The sequence below is a fragment of the Labrus bergylta genome, chromosome 19 (genome assembly GCF_963930695.1).
Source record: "Labrus bergylta chromosome 19, fLabBer1.1, whole genome shotgun sequence".
NCBI lineage: Eukaryota > Metazoa > Chordata > Actinopteri > Labriformes > Labridae > Labrus > Labrus bergylta.
In genome coordinates this window covers 18,369,536-18,388,352 of record NC_089213.1, presented here as the reverse complement: position 1 = coordinate 18,388,352, position 18,817 = coordinate 18,369,536, and the positions used below count along the sequence as shown (strand labels likewise).

General features: G+C 40.9%; 1 protein-coding gene across 1 annotated transcript in view; it reads left to right on the top strand.

Moving 5' to 3' along the window:
* Positions 1 to 394: 394 nt before the first annotated feature.
* ctnnal1 (catenin (cadherin-associated protein), alpha-like 1) overlaps positions 395 to 18,817 on the top strand; it is a 51,550-nt gene continuing 33,127 nt past the window's right edge. The window contains exon 1 of the mRNA XM_020631693.3: positions 395 to 802. Within this exon, the coding sequence (XP_020487349.1) occupies positions 707 to 802 (96 nt within the window). The 5' untranslated portion in view covers positions 395 to 706. The remainder of the gene's footprint in view (positions 803 to 18,817) is intronic.

Genomic DNA, 18,817 nt, shown 5'->3' with positions numbered 1-18,817 from the left:
TGAAACTCTGTTAGGACTATATAAAAACCTCTAGAATCTGTGGAAAAAAAGTGGAAGGCTACATTGTGAATGTTTCAAATGTTAAAGTCTGACAAATGAGACCCTCTGAAATGTGCATGAATTGATGATTCATTTAAAAATGTAAGTCTCCCTTCTTTTGCATGCTATGGCCAGAAGAAATCCAGGTGGGACACTTTGGATTGAAATGCTTTAAATAGTGTAACTGTTCTTACTGAGTGCAGGATTAAAATCAAAGTAGGCCTTGTCTGAATAATAAAGTCTAATCTGTGGTACAAAAAAAATACCGAGTAGCACTCTGGGACGCCTTGAGCTGCATAAACCAGAAGGTAGTCTACTAAAGGTGTGTGCGTGCTGTGGTGCGCGTGTGAGTGTGGTTGCCCACAGTGGTGTGCTGCAGTCCGCTCCCAGCCGCTGTTGAGTAAACTACATGGACATTAGCGGGCGCAGCGGCACCACCACCGAGCCGGAGTGGACTGAAACAGCGTGCTGTGTGTGGAGAGCCACCCGATAACGACCAAGTGAAAAACCCCCGGTGTGAAACTGCAAGTCTGCTGACACCCAGTTTGCAGCCGGGAGACAGCCAAAGAAAAGGGGGCTCGTGGTGAACTCCGTGTATTGTGTTTTCGGCCAGGCAGGGAGAAAGAGAGAGAGAGAGAGAGGGAGAGAGAGAGAGAGCTCGGCGGGAATGGCTTCATCTCCGTGCGGCAACAGTAACTTTGATTCCGGGCTGGAAATCAAGACTCGCTCGGTGGAGCAGACGCTTATTCCTTTAGTATCGCAGGTGAGTACTTTATTTCACGCAAAACAATGCGTTTCATTGTTATTTCTGTCCACATTGTACTTTAAATACGTAGTTTCGCCTCACAACAGGCGTGTTCGGAAGCAGGGGGCTAACTTTCTCCCGTTCACCTGAGACTGCATGTTTCCTCTGCGTGCTGTGTTTAATCCAAGTTATTCATTGAAACTACTGCCGTCGTTGAAATTAAACGTGGTTTTTAGGCTGCAGCATGCCACCAAGGGGACTTTTTTACAAGTTGCACCCAACTTCTCAGATTATTAAATATACTTGTATCTCCTGAGACAAGCACAAAAGTGACACAAAAAAGCAGATATTTAGTTGTTGTTAGGCAGAAGCTGCAGGATACAGAATTATATAACAGGTCAGACCGCAAATGGGGAAGTTGCCAAGGAAATGGAGCAATCAAACCAATGACCAGCCATCCAAAAAACATATTATTATTTTTTATTTTTTTAATCCCTATTTTTTTGCTGGAAATCCTCCCGAAAGTCCTCACACACTCCACTGTGAGAAAATGCTGCTGAAGAGGGACAGCAAAGTTTCCCAGAAGTTGTGAGTGTGTGTGTGACTTCCACTTCTCTAATCGGGCCACTTCCAGGCACGTGTTTTGTTTTTCAATAAACAGAAGATGAAAGACCCACTTAAGGCCACTGCACTCCTTCGACAACTCCTCTCTGGAGTACTAGAAACAGTAGCTTTACAAGCATGGAGTTTAGGTCATTGAGTTAATTAATCATCCTATTGTATCCACAAAAGCTGTTTTTCTCTCTCTCAACAATAATGTCGTTTTAGGCTGATTCATTGGAAAAACAAACACAGATGATTCAGTTCAAGAAGGTCCTGCTTTTTACCTGACATTTTTTTTTCTTCCCCCCACTGAAGTTCTAAGCATGTCAGTATAGGAGGTGGGCTGCATCTCCGGGAAAAGGAGAATGGATGGTCACCACCAGTCTTATAAATGCGAACGTCCCCTTTCTTTGCAGGGGATAATGGGACTTGTAAATGCTGTGGTGTTTCCAAAAAAGAGATAGAGGATGTGAAAGAGACAGTTCTTCTCCCCGTGTGCTCTGAAAGGCAGCCTCCTCCCTCCCATTGTCCCAGCTCATTTGAAAGATATAAGGTCACCATGCTCTGAATGGCTATTGGGTTGCCATTAGAGAAGTACATCTTTCAGGGGATGTGCTTTCAATGAAGGCTGCTTTTTTGTGTGTGGTTGTTGTGAATTTTCAGACATTCTGGAAAGCGTGGAAAGAAAGTTTGGTTGAGAATGAAGGGGTAAATCCACTCAAGGTTATACCTGCGACGCAAACAGCCGTTACTGTAATAAGCACTGCTGTGATATTGTGATTAAAAAAAGCATTGAGTCAATCTGCTGCACTCTGCTGCGTTATCTTAATAGTATTCACGCTGCAGCAAACTTATGGTGCACTCTTGTCTGTTGAGAAAACACTGGCTGAGCTCCAGTCTATAGTATAGAAGAGTGTGCTGTACACTGAAACAGCTTTCAGCATATTGACGTCCACAGTTTGAATAGTGGGCCTCAAGGACAATCTCTTCTAACTTTCTTTTTCTTTTTTTTTTCTCAGTGTGAGGCATGTCCCCATAGCAACAGAGCACTGCATTGCTGAAAGAAACAACATTTGCAAGCCGGGCTATCTCTATTTTCAATGTCTTTTTGTTTGTCAGTGCTGTTGTGATGTCATCGATTGGGGAAGGGCATCAACTCGGTCAGTGCTTACCTCTATAGTTTGAGGCGACTATTTTTTTTTTGTGCACGATGGTTACACATGTGAAGAATCATCACTTAATACTGCAAGTATGCGGACAACATGTTTCAGGATCAGCATTTATCATTTCGTTTGTTTCAAACAAAAACTAAGCAAATGTGCAAAATGTTGTGGATTTAGCTTTTTTAAATCAGAATATTTGCTGGTGTTCTTCAACTCGCATGATAGCACAGTCAATATATTTGGGATAGTTGGTCCGTTACACAAAAAGAAAACACCATTCAACCTGAATTTTCTCTCTAGTGGATCAATACAGGATTATCTTCATTCCCTTTAACATTGCCTGTTCAAGACAGGTTACTGTTACGCCTCCATTACACCTCGAGTATGTGTGTGTCACTGAGGCGTAATAAGGGAGCATGGTCGTTCTTGTTGCATTGGTGGTAGTTAAATTACAGAGTAGTAACGGAGGCAAAACGATTTAAATGTTAGTGTGTGTGTGTGTGTGTGTGTGTGCGTGCCTGTATACAAACTATAAGGTACATTGTTGTTGTTTTCATTAGACCCCGTACACTTGGTTAAAAAAAAAGGGTGCACACATTGGATAACATAAAAGCTGATACCATAAGTATTTAGCCTGGAGGTGGTTTAGTGGTGGAAATGGGATTTAACTAGGGAATGCTGTTACCTTCACCTGCTGTGTAAGCGTACCTGGGGCATGAGGACAGCATCAAATATCCATAAGAAATCTGTCTTCATTCAGTGGTCAAGACTGATGTTCCAGCAGGCTCTGGCACTCCAATTATCGCCTTAATGTGAGCAAGATAACTCAGTTAAGGGGCTTATGCCACAGTTCCCAGAATCAGTATTGAGTAACATGGGTTATAATTGAATTATTATTATTATTAAACCAGAGTGAGTGCACGGACTGTGTGGCCTGTGCTGTGCGGCTTTACTTTGAAAGGAGCTTTGTGCCTCAGTGTGTGTGTTTATGTGAATGCATGCGCATGTGACATGGTGGGGTCATTAGATAACTATCAAGGAGGAAATGAAAAAGCAGTGTTAGTACGGAAAGCTTGGTTTGATGAGGTAATAACGAATCATGTGGTGCACCAGTATCCTCTTCTTTTACCTCTCCTCTCCTCTCTTCACTATGAGGTTGATTTCCTCAGGCCTCTGTTATCAGCGTCACTCCCACCAGAGTTTAATTATAGGCCTGGGAGTCTCCCAGCTTTGCACTACGTACACACACACACACACCACATTTACACATTCCCACCCACCTCTTTTCCTTTCATGATTGTATGTTCACCTGTCTACTTGAGTTCTTGTATATGCAGTATGCACTAAATCAGAGATTTAGCAATTTAGATTACATCTGAATGTGTTTCATAATGGGGCCCACCTGGATGGTTTTTTACGCCGTATCTCTCCGATAATTTCCACCATTCACTAAACATGAGGGAGCTCTGAGGAAATTTAACTGAATCACTCACCTCTGCTACGAATTCACCACGTCCCGTGTCTCCAGCTTTTTCTTCTACAGCCATCTCCATACCAATGGACTTGAGCATAGTGAGGGTAATGAATTGCTCTGGCGGTGGTCAAAAATGTAATGGGCGTCACACAGAGAGGAGGGAAACTAAATGAATGGGCACCCTTGCTGTTGCCTGTTTTCCTACCTGTGATGTGTTATGTAGCCAGCTGGAAAGCAATTAGTGATAATCCAGCTGCTTTTTCCTTGAGATTTGATTCTTGTTTTGAAGTGGTGATTAGAGAAATAACAGTTTAGTTCCTTGTTTTTTTTTAAATTGGGGTGTGCTCCTATAAAAACACACCAGCCCGGACATGGTGGTCCTCTTGCTGACAAAACGTAGGGGTGTTGTTTTGAGGTAAAGATGTGTGGGAGCGAACAAGGGCGAGGGAGTAATAACCAAGACTTTGATCAGATACGTGAACATTTAAGCACTTGTGACACGCTGGCCTTGTGATTACAAAGCTATGTGGGCTTCATCATTTCTTCTGCAGGGCTAAGCCTGCACTTTCTTAAAAGATTTTCAACTATAATTGGGCCTGGAAAATCCGTTTTCTGTCCAAGTTTGTAAGCGTCAACTTTGTTATGCTTCCAGAGGTTCTGTGGTGCTTGCAGTTTTTGCTCTCTGATGTGTTAAAAAAAAGAAATGTGGGTAAAAAAAATCTCTACAATGTTCGATTTGCAGACGAACTGGATTGAATTGGCATATTTATTACTCAAACAAAAGCACAGTGGCAGCTTTGAGGACGTGATTTGCTCAGACCATTAGCATTTGTCACATAAATTCTCCATTAAACAAAATGCTGACAAATACACACCATAAACACTCTCCCCGCTAAACAGCTCTGTAAGCACGACTGCCACAAGTCAAACATTCATCCCTCTTTCTGGAAATATTAGAAATGGAGTTCAATGAATGTACTATATTTACCTCTCAATGTTCATGCTCCTGTAATGGCTTGACAAGACAAACGTACAGGATGTGAAGTTGATTTTTTTTTATACCCAAACAGAGAGGCAGCCCTAACAGATCTGCCTCCTTCAGCTGTGTGATGATAATCAAGACGAATGAGCCCTTGGCATGAAGGTGAACCCACATGAGGATTACAGTGCCACACAAGCTTTTGTATCCACATATACACACTCAGAAAAATATATACCATTCTCCTGGGATTGAGCCAAAATATCCTTTACTGTGTATTAATGAAAGGGAGGGGGGCTCCACTGTGGTTTGTTTGTCTTTGTGTACTTTGGTATGCGTAAATGTTTGCCCATGGAAGACAGAACCATAATGAATCTGTGTTATGGGGTTTGAGGTTTCACACGTCATCGCCTGCATTTTTCTGTTCTCTGTGTGTTGCCACCATGACTTGTCACGTTATCAGCCTTCACCCTTTTTGAGGCCTTGACAAAACAATGAGTCTGATAACACATTTCCACTGCAGGTCTGACCAAACCCAGGAGGCTGCAATTTTACCATCATCAGTAGAAGATTTTCAAAACTGGCCAGTATAAATATTATCATGTTTTACGCAACTCAGTATGCAGGCAGTTGATTTCGATTTGGCTGAACAATAGAAAGCTTAAAATATTAGTTACTTTTTAACTCCTATATCAGCCTATAGGACTCTCATATTTGATCCAGAAGACGCATGTTTATCAGAGATTTCTATGCCGTGTTGTTGGAAGACTGGACATCAAATAATTTCCCGATGACAACCAATACTTTCTTGTAGTTCCTTGTCACTGTGTGTGATTTTTAACTAAATCATACAACCAGGTGAAAGATTTTAACCAGCAAGTAAAGAGGGATTTGTCAAGGATTGCATTTTATGGGCCTTTCACAGAGCTTCAAAGTGAAACAGCATTTGTGAATTTCTTTTTAGCCAGCTAGTCAGTTTGTTTCGAAAGGGATGGAAACCTTAGCAGTGTTTTGCTCGTTACACATTTCGCATATAAATCTAAATGGCCTTCAAGTCAAAAATGGAATGCCCTTATTATGTTAAAATCTGCATTATTTTATCATTCTATAAAGTGCACAATCATTTTTTTCAACAATATAGGCAAAACATGAGACTTGCACTGTTTTTAGATAGTTATTGTTTTGTCAAGGACCAATAGTTTGAATAAGGGACCCATTCAAATCACCACCCATTGGTCCAGAGTTCTCACTCCCTTGAAATGTTATCAACATCACTGCCTTCGAAAATGATGAAAAATAAAGCAAGCAATCCTTACCTAAAAACTAGCTTGTTAGCTGGTTTTGTATTGAGGTCAATAATAAATAAGGATGTATCCTCAATACGAATGCACCAGTGGATAACGATGCATAGTCACACTTCACTAAGTACTGTGGGGGCTGGCAGGTTGGAAGTGTGTTCTAAGTCTGGGCCAACCAAATTGTGCATTTGCTTTAGCCCCTTGGGAAATGTCAGGTCGTTTTCAGGAGCGCAGTGCATGTGTGTAACGGGCGCTAGAGGTTGAGACTGTTAGAGCGTGTGGTTAAGTGTTTTGTTCAGCAGATCCCTTCAGGTTCACGCATCAAAGATATGAATCACAGTGAGCCTGACTCACATTATCGTTGTGTAAATTAGGATCTGCGGCTATATTCCTGCCTGGTGGTAGTATACACACAGACAGTCGGCAACCCTGTGTCATCAAACTGAAATGAGATGTAATTCCTCTAAATGCTGTGTTTTCTAGAACAGTTTTTGCATTGGGCAGCTATCTCTGTCAGTTTTTCGTGATTACCCTCTCACCAAAGCCTTCCATCCATATTTCTCTAGCACTCACATATAAATATAAACACACATATGCCAGGCTATATGACCGGTGTTTCCCCCCTTGTCCTCCCTCCTACACTCCCCTCACTATCGCTATCAAGGGAGTCCTTGCAATTCGCTGTTCTCTTTAAGTGCCGATAAAGGGATCTGTCTCGCATGCTGTGGGTCAATGACATCTTCCCTACTGATATGCTTCCAGATAAGAAAGCTGTGTATTTCTTGTTTTATGTGTGGGACTGTCCCTGAAACCTCCAAATAACCCAGCCCAAAGGGATAAGAAAGAACAGCGCTGTTAACTTAATGGTGAAAAAAGCTATCTCACCCTCTCCTGTTAAAGCTATCTGAACAGCTAATAGCGATAGCCAATTTTAATTACTCGAGGAGAAAGCCTCTGCCTTCGACATAGATCTATAACTGAAGCTGCGAGGTTGATAATTTATTGATTAAACATCCTCCCCATTATCAAGGCAGCCTCAAAGTGGCATTATTGTGTGGCCACTGAAAATTGAAAGCAATTTTAGGCATCTCTTCTCCAGGAAGAACTGTCCTCTTGTGGTTTTTGGTTTGCAAGGTTTTAAATTGTCCAGGGTTCGCTGTGATTTCTTCTAAAGAAATAGTTAAGAAAACAATTAACGTCAGGGAGTTCAAGCAAGTGTTTAAATGGGTTTTAACTATGCTCAGTATATAAATGCAAAGGCTCCCCTCAGGCCTGGAAATGCTATTAGGGGCTTATCATTTTTGTTCAGTATCAAGTTACTGTCCAGCCAAATACCAGCCTGTGTTTACAGTTTATTCTTAGTTTATGATGGTTAGTAATGAGATGTCTCATAAGTGTGAGCACTCAAGAAGAGATCTCTATCAGCGGGGATGTGGTGCCTAATGTAGCATGGTGTTTTCAGTTGTCCGGCCTCACTGGAAGCACCCTGCAGATCGAAACAGATGCATGAACTCACGCCTAGACGCACAGGCAAGGACATAGTTATTGACATGAATTACTCTGCAGTCACACAGAGGCCATCTGTGAACAACAACTTCCCACCCACTGCTTGGGAAGATGGGTCAGATTTGAATAGACATGCCATCATAAATGGCATATTGACATGATAAGATAAACAACAAATAAAGCTGGATTTACAAGAGATTGAGAGTATTACTTTTCTATCTGGCGTCCTTCTAACAGAGATGTAAAGATGGACAGTAACATGAGGTGTCAGGACGAAACAGCGTTGAAAGATAGCCTGCTTTCTGTAATGTTGCAGACATGTACCCTCCCACACGTCCTGTCATGTATTACCAGTGATATCAGACAACGTATCTATATTGTCTGCTGCCCGGACAACCAGAGGTAAACAGATCAGCATTTGGCAGGCAACTGTTTGTATCCCTGTCTGTTGGCGGTTTCTTGGCTCCGAGGACTGATTATTCCAGCCCTTGGAACACAACATTGACTTAGGACAGTTGTTGACAATATCAAGTATTGGGCTTGAAGCTCTAGGAGTACTGGTGAAGGCAGGAAACATTGAGAGTTAAGAGAGAGTTTTAAAAGATATAATGACTGTAGTAACATGTTACCATGATATCATTCTCAATATACTGTATTCTCCTCACTGAAAAAAAACCCCACTAGAACTTATTCACTCTATTTCTTATCTCTATAAACAGATTCTGTTTTTAGCCAGCACTGGTCGTATGCAGGGAAAACAAACTGTGAAAAGAAACAGACGGAAAGCAATTGACTAATGAAATCCTGTTACTTGTCTATTGCGTCTATTGAGATATATATATATATATATATATACACACACACACACACACACACACACACACACACACACACACACACACACACACACACACACACACACACAAAACTCTGCTTGACAGTGCAGCTATCAATTTACTTTTCCACTAACCTCCAGTCCAGTTCTTGCTTGTCTAGCTGCTAGTCGAACTGTAAAACAATGAGCAGGGTAGGGAACCGGAACTCTTGGCTGGAAATTATTCATCACTGTTCTTTGGCTACAGTGGAAGTGTTTTTTTTTTTTTTATTATTTCTTTGGGCTTTTATGCCTTTATTGATAGGACAGTGGGCAGAGTCAGAAACAGGGATGAAACAGTTAGGAATGACATGTGGGTAAGCAGCTGATCACATCCAAAAAGTTGACAGTTGCCCCGCCTATATCTTCACCAAACAGTAGCTGATTGGTTCAGAGATTGTTTTATAAGTCTTAACACCATGAGCACCTTCTCAGACGACTCTGACCCCCTTACTACCCAATTTTACTCTACTACAAAAAGAATAGCCAAGCCTATTAATAATCGTATGAGTATGAGATGATGCTGTAACTATAAGAGGAAGCAGGTATAATGTTGCTAGCAGTGACTCTGAGCTACATAAACAGGTTGAGTCCTGTTCTTTTGCCTGTCACTGTTCACATTGGGCAAATTGGCTTCATTACAAGGATACCAGATAAGCTATGAGCCACATGTTTGCATATTTCTGTGAAGATAACTTCAAACATGAAGCTTCTCAGGCTAGTTCTAAATTGAGATGGATTTTTTTTTTTTGAGTGTATTTATAGACATTTATTTGCGACATACTTCAGAGATAAAGATATTCGCAGGGGAACACAGAATCTAAAAATAGTAGAAAAATGAATAGTATCATGTCTCTGTAGTCTTCTTTCACTCAGTATAACTCAAAGAAGTATGAATTTTCTTCTAAATTGTGACATTCTGGCTCCAGGGGGTTTTAAACCTTTAAAGGACCTCAGTTGCATTTCAGGTCAGGCAGTATCTTCTCCTCATGTTTCTCCCTCTGTTCCCCCCCTTCAACTCCCCCTCACCCCCCGAGGGAGATGCACTTAACACTTTGAGAATCTCTGCGCTATGTGATACTTTATAAATCAGTTTCATGAGCATAACTTCTTAACTCCAACTGGACTGTCATGGCATCCCTGATTCATAAATGAAAAAAGTAACATTAACAAGAGAAAAAAAACGTTTTCTGGGATAACATAGGACCCCTAAAGAGCATCAAACCCAATAATACTTGTATTCTGGTGTACTTCTGCGCACCAATTTGGCAAAAATGGTATTTGCTCACCTCCTCTCTCTCTCTCTCTCTCTCTCTCTCTCTCTCTCACTCGCAGCAGCTTTTGGTTGAATTTGTTTCTATATATCTTTTAAAGCATATAGTATTGAAGAGTATCAAAGTATTGAACATTTTGAAAACCTTGATCGCCAGTGACAGATGGACCGTGATGTATATCTTTGCCTATTAGCTTGATGCTAACACATAATGGAAATTGCCATGAATCGGCTAATCATGCTCATTTAACCTGAGAAATAATCTGTTTTACTTTTTAATATCAAGGGGAAACCACCGGGGTTAAAAAATAAAACCAATGTGGAAGTCTGGCTGCAGAAGCACCAGAAGTCACATACACACCCATTCAAAACGCCTGTTTTTACTGCAGAAAGTAACATGTTTACAGCCTGGTTAAAAAAAACTAAATTGGTCTGATTACCGCATGTCTTGGTAGGCACACACTTTACAATTAATGACTATTGGAATATTTGCAAAATCATGGCCGATCCCTAGTTTATACCTTTTTTTTTTTGTTGCTTTAAATGGAAGTGTTCTATAGGCTCTTAAGTTTTTGTGTGTAATGATTTCTATCTTTAGGTCTTGCAAAACTAAAATATCTGACTTCCAGATTCATCATGTTTATTCTTCTCGGCCTCTCCAGCAGCAACGCCGCTGACTGTACCTCAGAGGAATCCTTCAGTCTGTAGCTTGTATGTGTTAATTGCTTTCTTCAACAGTCTTTGAACTTCTCCCCTCTCGATAATGAGTTCTTTTAAAAAGATGAAGTTTGACATGACAGAACAAAGAGAGTGTGAAGGACACCAGGAACACAGAATACCAAACGTTTTCTTATCTATTTCTAATTCCAAATAGTCCGAAATTTCAAATATTTGAAGTTCCTATGTCACCCCAACCTTCTTCCAATTGAATAACATATGTAAATTAAATCTTTCTATAATATTAAAAAAAACCATTGACAGATATATTTTGCTGGAAAATGCACTTTTAGGTTTAAATTTTAAACCTTGTACGTCAGAATCACTTCAAGTTTGAGGCCATAAAGTCCACGAAAGCAGGGTTCAGCTTGTTAGTGTGAGGAAATATCAGTATGTGAGATGCTATAGCACCTTGTTTGTATGCCTTCCGACCTACCTGTGTTGCTCTGCCCAATTTCTTGATTCGGTTTTCCTGTCACACACGTAACTCTCGTGCTCTTTCACACCCTGACTTGAGCCTTGTTCTCGCAATCTCTCTCTCCACTTAGCCCCCTGTTTTTACACGTTTTATCCCAATCTCCCCTGAGAAAACTGTGTCCCTGTATCACCTCATTAATTTGGCAGTCTGCTGAAAACCAAGCCTATGGGCAAAGGTAGTGCTAAGAGCTGAGAAGTCCAGTCTTAGCATTTCTCAAGGGACCTTTTACCTGTTTTTTCTTTTTTCTCCGTGCTGTAAACTGAGAAGTAATCGTCGGCCTTGCATCTATTCTAAAGAACAGTAACGGGAACAGCATGTAACCCGCTGAGCCAGATTTAGCTGTCCTTTTCTTTCACATGGAATACCTGAGAGTGATCCAGATGATGGGAACTGCACTATCCTTTGTTGGATTGTCACATATCTTTAGGAGGAATGTTTTTTGAAGTCAACTAAATTCTGAGTTGGCCTAAAAAAAATAAAAAATACACCTGCCCCAAATAATATGTGGACATTTATTCATATTGGCTTTTGAAGAATTAGAAAAAACAGACTTTGACAAAGTTTGTTTTTAATCTTTTCAGGCCATCTTTCAAACTGTGTGATTCCTGTCTCTGGTCGATATCCTGAAAACACGGGGTATCAAGCCCTATCAGTACAGGGTGGCTTTTCTCAATTTGTCTCTCTGCTCTGGGGTGACTGGAGCCTGTGGGTGACGGCTTGGGGGCCAGCAAGCCGGTAAAACACATCCCAGTGTGGTTGTTCTAACACACACGTGTACACACACGCACACATCTCTATAAATAAGTAAAAGTCACTAACCTTCTATAAATACGGTTGCGGTTGTTCTGGACATTCAAGCGTGTCTGTTATTTGAAGGACTCTTTGAGTCTCTAATGAAATTGAAAACTTCACCCGTGTTCCAATGTGAGACTTCCTGATTGAGGTTAGACAAGTATTTTGTTTGGGTGTTTCTTTATTTTCCCGTTTGGTCTGGATCCCTGCCTGTGTTTAAAGGTTCCTGGTATTGGTTCAAGTTGATGGTTTTTAGGGTTCAAACAGAGTTCTACTTGAACGACAAATATGTGACGTAGTGAAAGCGTGTGTGAGAGAGTCTGTATGTCACAACACAGGCCATTATCCGTCTGAAGTAAGGGGGGCTGCATTCCTTTACTGGTTTCAGATTTCGAGCACCTACAATGTGTATGGTGTGAGGGCAGCCTGACATTGTGTCCCACGTAATTCTTTGAGCGAGCATCACGCTAAGGTCTGAGGTCAGTGCCTCTGAGGTTGAGACCTTCCCGCACTGTATACTGACTGGTATGTACGAGTTAGTTCCTTTCAAGGGCTTGAACTGTGTCTCGCTTCCTCATCAATGAATCATCCTGCTCAGCCAGTATCTGTCTGCATTGAAAGTGTTGATGTTTGGTTTGACACACCTTATTGATTTATTAATGGAGTCATTCACTTTTTAAAGTCCTTTTCTTCTCAGATGTCAACCTTCAAAACCACATTCTTGGAAATATATTTTTTTTTTCTTCTTCTGGGTGAGGATTCATCTCTCTCTCTCTCTCTCTCTCTCTCTGAGGTTGGTTTGCTGTTGACTTTCTCCCCCACCTGACATCTTATCTTCCCATCTCCTTCCTTTTATCTTAAAATAAATCAAATATTCTGAACCTGTGAGGGCAAGAATCATGGAGGACGATTACTAGAATTATTGTTCTCATATTGGACGCTTGTGTTTTTATTTGATTTGTGCCTCAAAGGGAAAGCTAGACAAAAAAAACCCAATTTTCTTAGTCACTTGGCTTTTTTCCTCAAGAAAAACATTATTATAATTTCTTTTTTAGACAAGCCTGCCCCTGTGTGTCAGGTGTGTTAGGTCAGCATCCTCCCAGCAGCCACTGCAGTCCTTCTGTTCAGTTCTACAGAACATGCTATCGCTGCCTGTGGGAGGCTGTCGCAGAGCCTGGTTAAGCCACTTTCACACACTGTTCACTGCACACTATTATTTGTCCATTTCTTGTAATTACCCATCATGATGACTGATGGAATGTTTTCCAGGCTGACTTGGCGAGCAGTTGGGATTATCCTGTTGAGGACTTTGTGTAATTAGCCGGTCATTAAACACGGCTCAGTGTGATGACGACCTGAGGGGGGCGACTCGCCAGTGTCTCGGTTGTTGCGTTCGTACCCTCAGGGTTGTGGAAGCAGGCTGTCGTCTTCGTGCTATGCTGTATCAAAGAGAGTGACACTGGGATAAGAGCTGTGTGAGCAATGGCTGCTGCATCCCGGCAGTCTGGTCTGACGACACTGGGACTAAGCTAACTTTTAATATTGAACTCTCAGGATAATACTTTGTACGGCCTGTTTAACAAACTAAGCTGTTGGTGCTGATGATTTAAATTGTCAGTTGAAAGGACCTAAATCATGTGCCGTGTTCCCAGTCAAGCTTTAGATTTTTTATTTGACACAGAGCTTTGCAAGAGCTATGTTTCTCCTTGGGTGTCTTCTGGGGGGGGGGGGGGGGGGTGGCTTTGTTTTACTTTATGAGGTTAAAAAATTCAACATGAAATATTTAGAATACTTTAATGTCAGAAGTAAACCTGCTTAGGCGAGGCAGTAAAGGTATATAAATGATGTTCAGATTCGTGTTTGGTGAGGACGGATGTGGTGAAAGCTCTCCGATTGCATCGATTTGCAATTTCACCTCTTTGGTTTTTAATTTTTGTATTTTTTTTTTGTATTTTTTATTTTATTGTGATAAGGTGAACAAGTACAAAACAAAAATGTGCACATAGACATGACAATTAAAGCAATGGAAAATAAACAAAAACAGGCAAAACAGAAATAAACAACCTCTTTTGATTTTTACAAAGATACTCATTCATCTCTCCTGGCTGCCCAGCAGATAATTTTTTACTTGTTTAATTTAATGGTGTGAAGTTTCACATGGTGAGATAAACTTTTCAAACTCTTAGGATGTACTTGTTTTCATGGTTGACTTTTTGGACCTTTAAGCAGAACAGAAAACCATCCACCTTTGATCCAGTGTTGGGGTGAAATTATTCATTAACTGCAAATTTTGGTCTGTTTATGTGCATCAAGAACAGCCTCAGTCTGCAGATAAAACCTTGCCTGAAATGTTTTTCTTTTCTTTTCCACTTTTCTCCTTGACCGCTTGCATAAATACAAATATATGAATATTATATCACTTAGTTCAAAAGAGGAATATGAAATATTGCTTCACAATCCAGGCAAAGACTTTCTGATGAGGCGCCCTGTTTGGAAGTTATACAACTTTCCCCTGAATGTTGCCAGCAGATGAATCTGATGTGAAGAATTGAGACCTCACATTGAGATGTAATATGTAATGTCTCAATGTTTTTCTCCTGTGGTTTGCTTCTTTGTTACTTTACCTTGCCAAATTAAACAACTGCCGTTTCCTTGTTAAAGATTGATGCCTTGGCAAAAGTATGAAGGGATGTCTCTATGAAGTAACCTGGTTTTTCCCGAGAACAAAGAGCCAAGTGTTTCCTGAAGAAATGTGGAACTGCATATGGGGAACATTTCCAAATGGGTGGGAACTCATTTGCATTGCCCTGCTGCTTGGGCTAGAGGTGGCTTTGATATTACATCTTCAATTTTCTTTGAAAAAATAAAATAAAAAATTGGTTCAAAGATGTGTATGCTGCCAGGCTGGTTGTCTTGGTTTCTGTTTGATGACTAATAGATCCATGTAAAGATGGTGAGGTCCAGGTTGAAAAAAAAGAGTATGCTTTCAGTCTTTTCTTTGCTCATCTTTTTCTACACCCTCTTGGATCAATGTCATTTCCCCTTGACTAGATTTGCTGTCTGCCTGTTTGTAAGGATTTTGGTTTTAAATCTTAACACAGTATCAACATCTGTTTGAGACAGGCAAGAAGATGCATGTTCAGGATATTCACTAACACTGATTAATTAGTAACACCCTTTAATGGAAAAGTTTGCACTACCATTCAGAGCACCATTCTAGGTGCATCATTAATATCAGCAGCTACACACACTGGGAGGAAAAAGCTGAGCCCATCCTAAGCGTGAAGGCTTGGGTTACACTAATGAAACGCCAAGGGAAGCATGTTCGATTTCTGGAATTATTTTTCAATTTAACAGACAGCAAAATCTCTGTTAGGCTTTTGTTACGCAAAACAAGAGCAGAAAAGATCCCTTTCACCCACAAATGTCAACGTTGAGCAAGAGCTTTTGAGCTTTACCACAATGCTTCACCAAAATCTCAAATGTGCCATGCTAATTTCAAAGATGTGAAAGGTAGCTATTTCAGTTTTTGAACCACTTTCAGAATATTAGGGTTAGCCTAGCACAAAGTCTGTAACTAAACGAAAAGTCTGCTTCGTCCAAAGTTTTAAAAACGGCCAACCAACAGCACATTTCTCATGTCAACATTATTTCTAATCGGTTTGATTTATAGAAAGTTTTGATTTCTACCAGACTGTGCACATTAAGGGATGCTTAACCACATATGCATACAGCTCAAAGAGAACATAGTGTCTGTTACTGAAGACCAGTGGATGGCTCCCTCCACAGAGTCACAAGTTATTGCAAGTTTTTTATTTGTCATATGGTAGCAGAAAGCTTTTTGAATTTCAGTTTCACTGAAAACTGAAATATGGCGTCAGCGGAAATTTTATATTGAAGGGTGAAAATGGGAGCGCTGTGCTTTTGTTCAGTTGAGAAGTTGACTGCAGTGGCCAAATGAAGTTTGGGGGTCTCGTTCATACTACTGAGCTCAAGGTAATGAGAGTAGTCCAACATGGAAATTACTGTAATGACCATCCCTATTTTGGACAGAGCTAGGGTAGCTATGTTCCCTTGTTTGCAGTCCTTATGCTAAACTACTGCTAGTGAAGTTTCTGCTTCTTTTCTGACTAGACAAAAAAGTAGCAGCATGTATTTACCAAAGATGTGGAGCTATCATTTAAGTAACTCAATCATGGTTGGAGATGGTTTCATATATAGATGGGGTACTTCAACTGTCACGTCTGATTTCTGCGGGCACAGCTGCAAGAGATAGTCCGGGTCTTCTGATAAGACGTAGCCTTTCAACCCCCCCCCCCCCCCCCCCCCCATGAAGTCCCCTTTTTGTAGTGTGTAATCTAATATAGACATTAAATTAGTATATAATCAGATTTGTTTATTTACTTTTCTACAAGCAGTGACTGTAAAGGCTTTTAGAGGCGTACAAGGTTTGTGAACCACAGCACTAGTTTGCATCATGGTCTGTTTCTCTGCAAAGGCTGGAGATCGATTGCCTCTGCTCCCTTTCCCACCTTAGTTAACCTTGAATGGTGGTTAAGAGAGCAAAAAATTGATCCATGGCCATGTTGTGTTTGTCTAGCCCCCTCAGCAAGGCCCATTAAATCAGGGGTCACTCTAACTCATGCTGCCTCATCACTGTCTCGTCTTTCACAGGTTCAAACCTCAATGAAAGAAAGCAGTTTCTTCAAAAAGGTACATACTGTAGTGAGCTGGCAAAGACTCCTTTTTGCTTTGTTTCCTGTGTATCTTGGCCAGGTCTTAGCTGTCCACCCTCTCTGCCATCCTCCCTCCTATCTCTCCACCACAGCTGTCCGTCTGTTTTTCTCCCCAGGTTTATCATCCACTCTTATCAGCTGCTTCTGGTTCCTCTGGGCTTCCTGCACCTCATATCAGCCTGACTGATTACATTGTAGATTATGTGTTTCTGGCAGTGCAACAAACAACAACAACAACAACAACAACAACAACACAGTCACCGGGGGCCCATAATGGGTTTTTCTCTCCAATGAATGATACATCTATTCTAGCTTTGATTTACAGGGGAATAAAGCAGTGGATTAGTGAATAATGAGAAGTACTGTAAAAATACAGACTGATTTAATTAAGCTTGTCATATGCTAAACCACAAACAGCTCAAAGTAACTCCTGAGATCTCTCTGCTCAGCACCCTCCCCAGGCACGCTTGAGACTTGATAGATTTCCCATCATTTTCAGAGAGCCATGATGGAGTACCAGGTAACCCACAAACCTGTTCTGCTGTCCTTTCAGCTTTGACTTCCTGACTGGAAACACTAACGCGGCGATGGCACATGAATGGTGATCTGTTCTGCTGCCAAAGTCATGGAGATGACTTCTCTTCATGTGAAACAATCACAAATATGTTATCTGGAAAACCCTGGGCCCCGTTTCCATCCATCTCGTTTGAGAGGTTTTCAGAGAGGCTACATACACTTGAACCGTGGCAGAGCACCAAGGATCGATGCCAAGCTGTAAAAGCAGGCAATAAGTGGGTTTATATCTGTCGTTTATTTGACAGCGAATGGTCCCTTGGAAAATATGAGCCGAGTTGATTGTTTTGTCTGCTCTGTGCCAACCGTGCAATCTCTTCTGTTTTGTCTTTGCAACTGTGCATACTCGTAAGCAGGCTGAGCCAATTGCCCATCAGATTGCAGTAACATTGAACCCGCTAAGTAGACAAAACAGATTCAAAATATTTGTAAGCAAGACATGCAACTTTTGTTTTTCCTTAGCGTTATGAAATATATTCCCTATCTTAAAGTTGTACTTTAGTAGGCTTTTTCAAAGGGTAAATATAAGGGAAGTTCCTAGCTTTAACATATTGGACTATTTTCCCAGTTATGTTAAAAGTGATTTTAAATTAAAGGCAAAAAACACTCTGCAAACAGTCACTAAGCACATGTCTTGTCATCTGCTATCGGATGCCTGAATTTCCCTCAGGATCAACAAAGCATCCATCCATCCATCCATCCATCCCATTCTATTTGAATAAATCCTATATAGGTGCCTGCTTTGGAAGAAGTCATAGCTGACTCTCAGAGCTAAATATAATGTGATTGTGATACTCATAATTAAATTGGGTTTAAATGCTTTGCTCAGTAAAAATACCTGCATTTTTTTCTTGTTATTCAATGGGCTCCTTGGTGAGTCAGCTAATCTGGCCAAGCATGAATTCCTACAATCACAAAAAAAAGTGATGATGCACACTGCAGCAGGACTCGCTGTGGTGCGACAAAAGCCGGGAAAGCAGAGAATGAGTATAGTTTTTGACAAGTTGTCGTGCTGTGAGTCATACGAAGAGCCTGGAGCAAACATTTCCGTTGACTACTCATGGGGTTAGATGCCACCTCAGCTCTAATGGGATAAGTCACGTTCACCTGCAGAGATTAACTGTACAAAGAACACATATGACAGTTGAGATGAAAATTGAGTTTTTTTCCATTGAACATGAAAAAAAGAGAAAGAAGCTAAAATTTCAGTTCTCGGCAAAAATCGTGACTGTTAATGAAACATGTTTTACTTCATGCCACCCTGCATAACTCAGGATTCTGGATTCAGCTCTGCTTGTTGAACTAACACGCTACCAAGCACGTCATATTACTTTGTCCAGAAGCAGGAGGACAGAGGGATCTGTTAACGGACCATGGGTGTGACAAGTGCAGGACAGGGGCTCGACTTTAATCAAGTAAAAGTCAGGCAACTTCCCAAGGATTAAAATCTTTCCTTCATCGATCTCATCCACAGTGACTGACGCTGCTTTCGCTGAGAGTCACGTCTGATTTCACAGCTGTAAAAACTTCTCCTATTGTGACTGATAAATTCTTTAAAAAACACAGA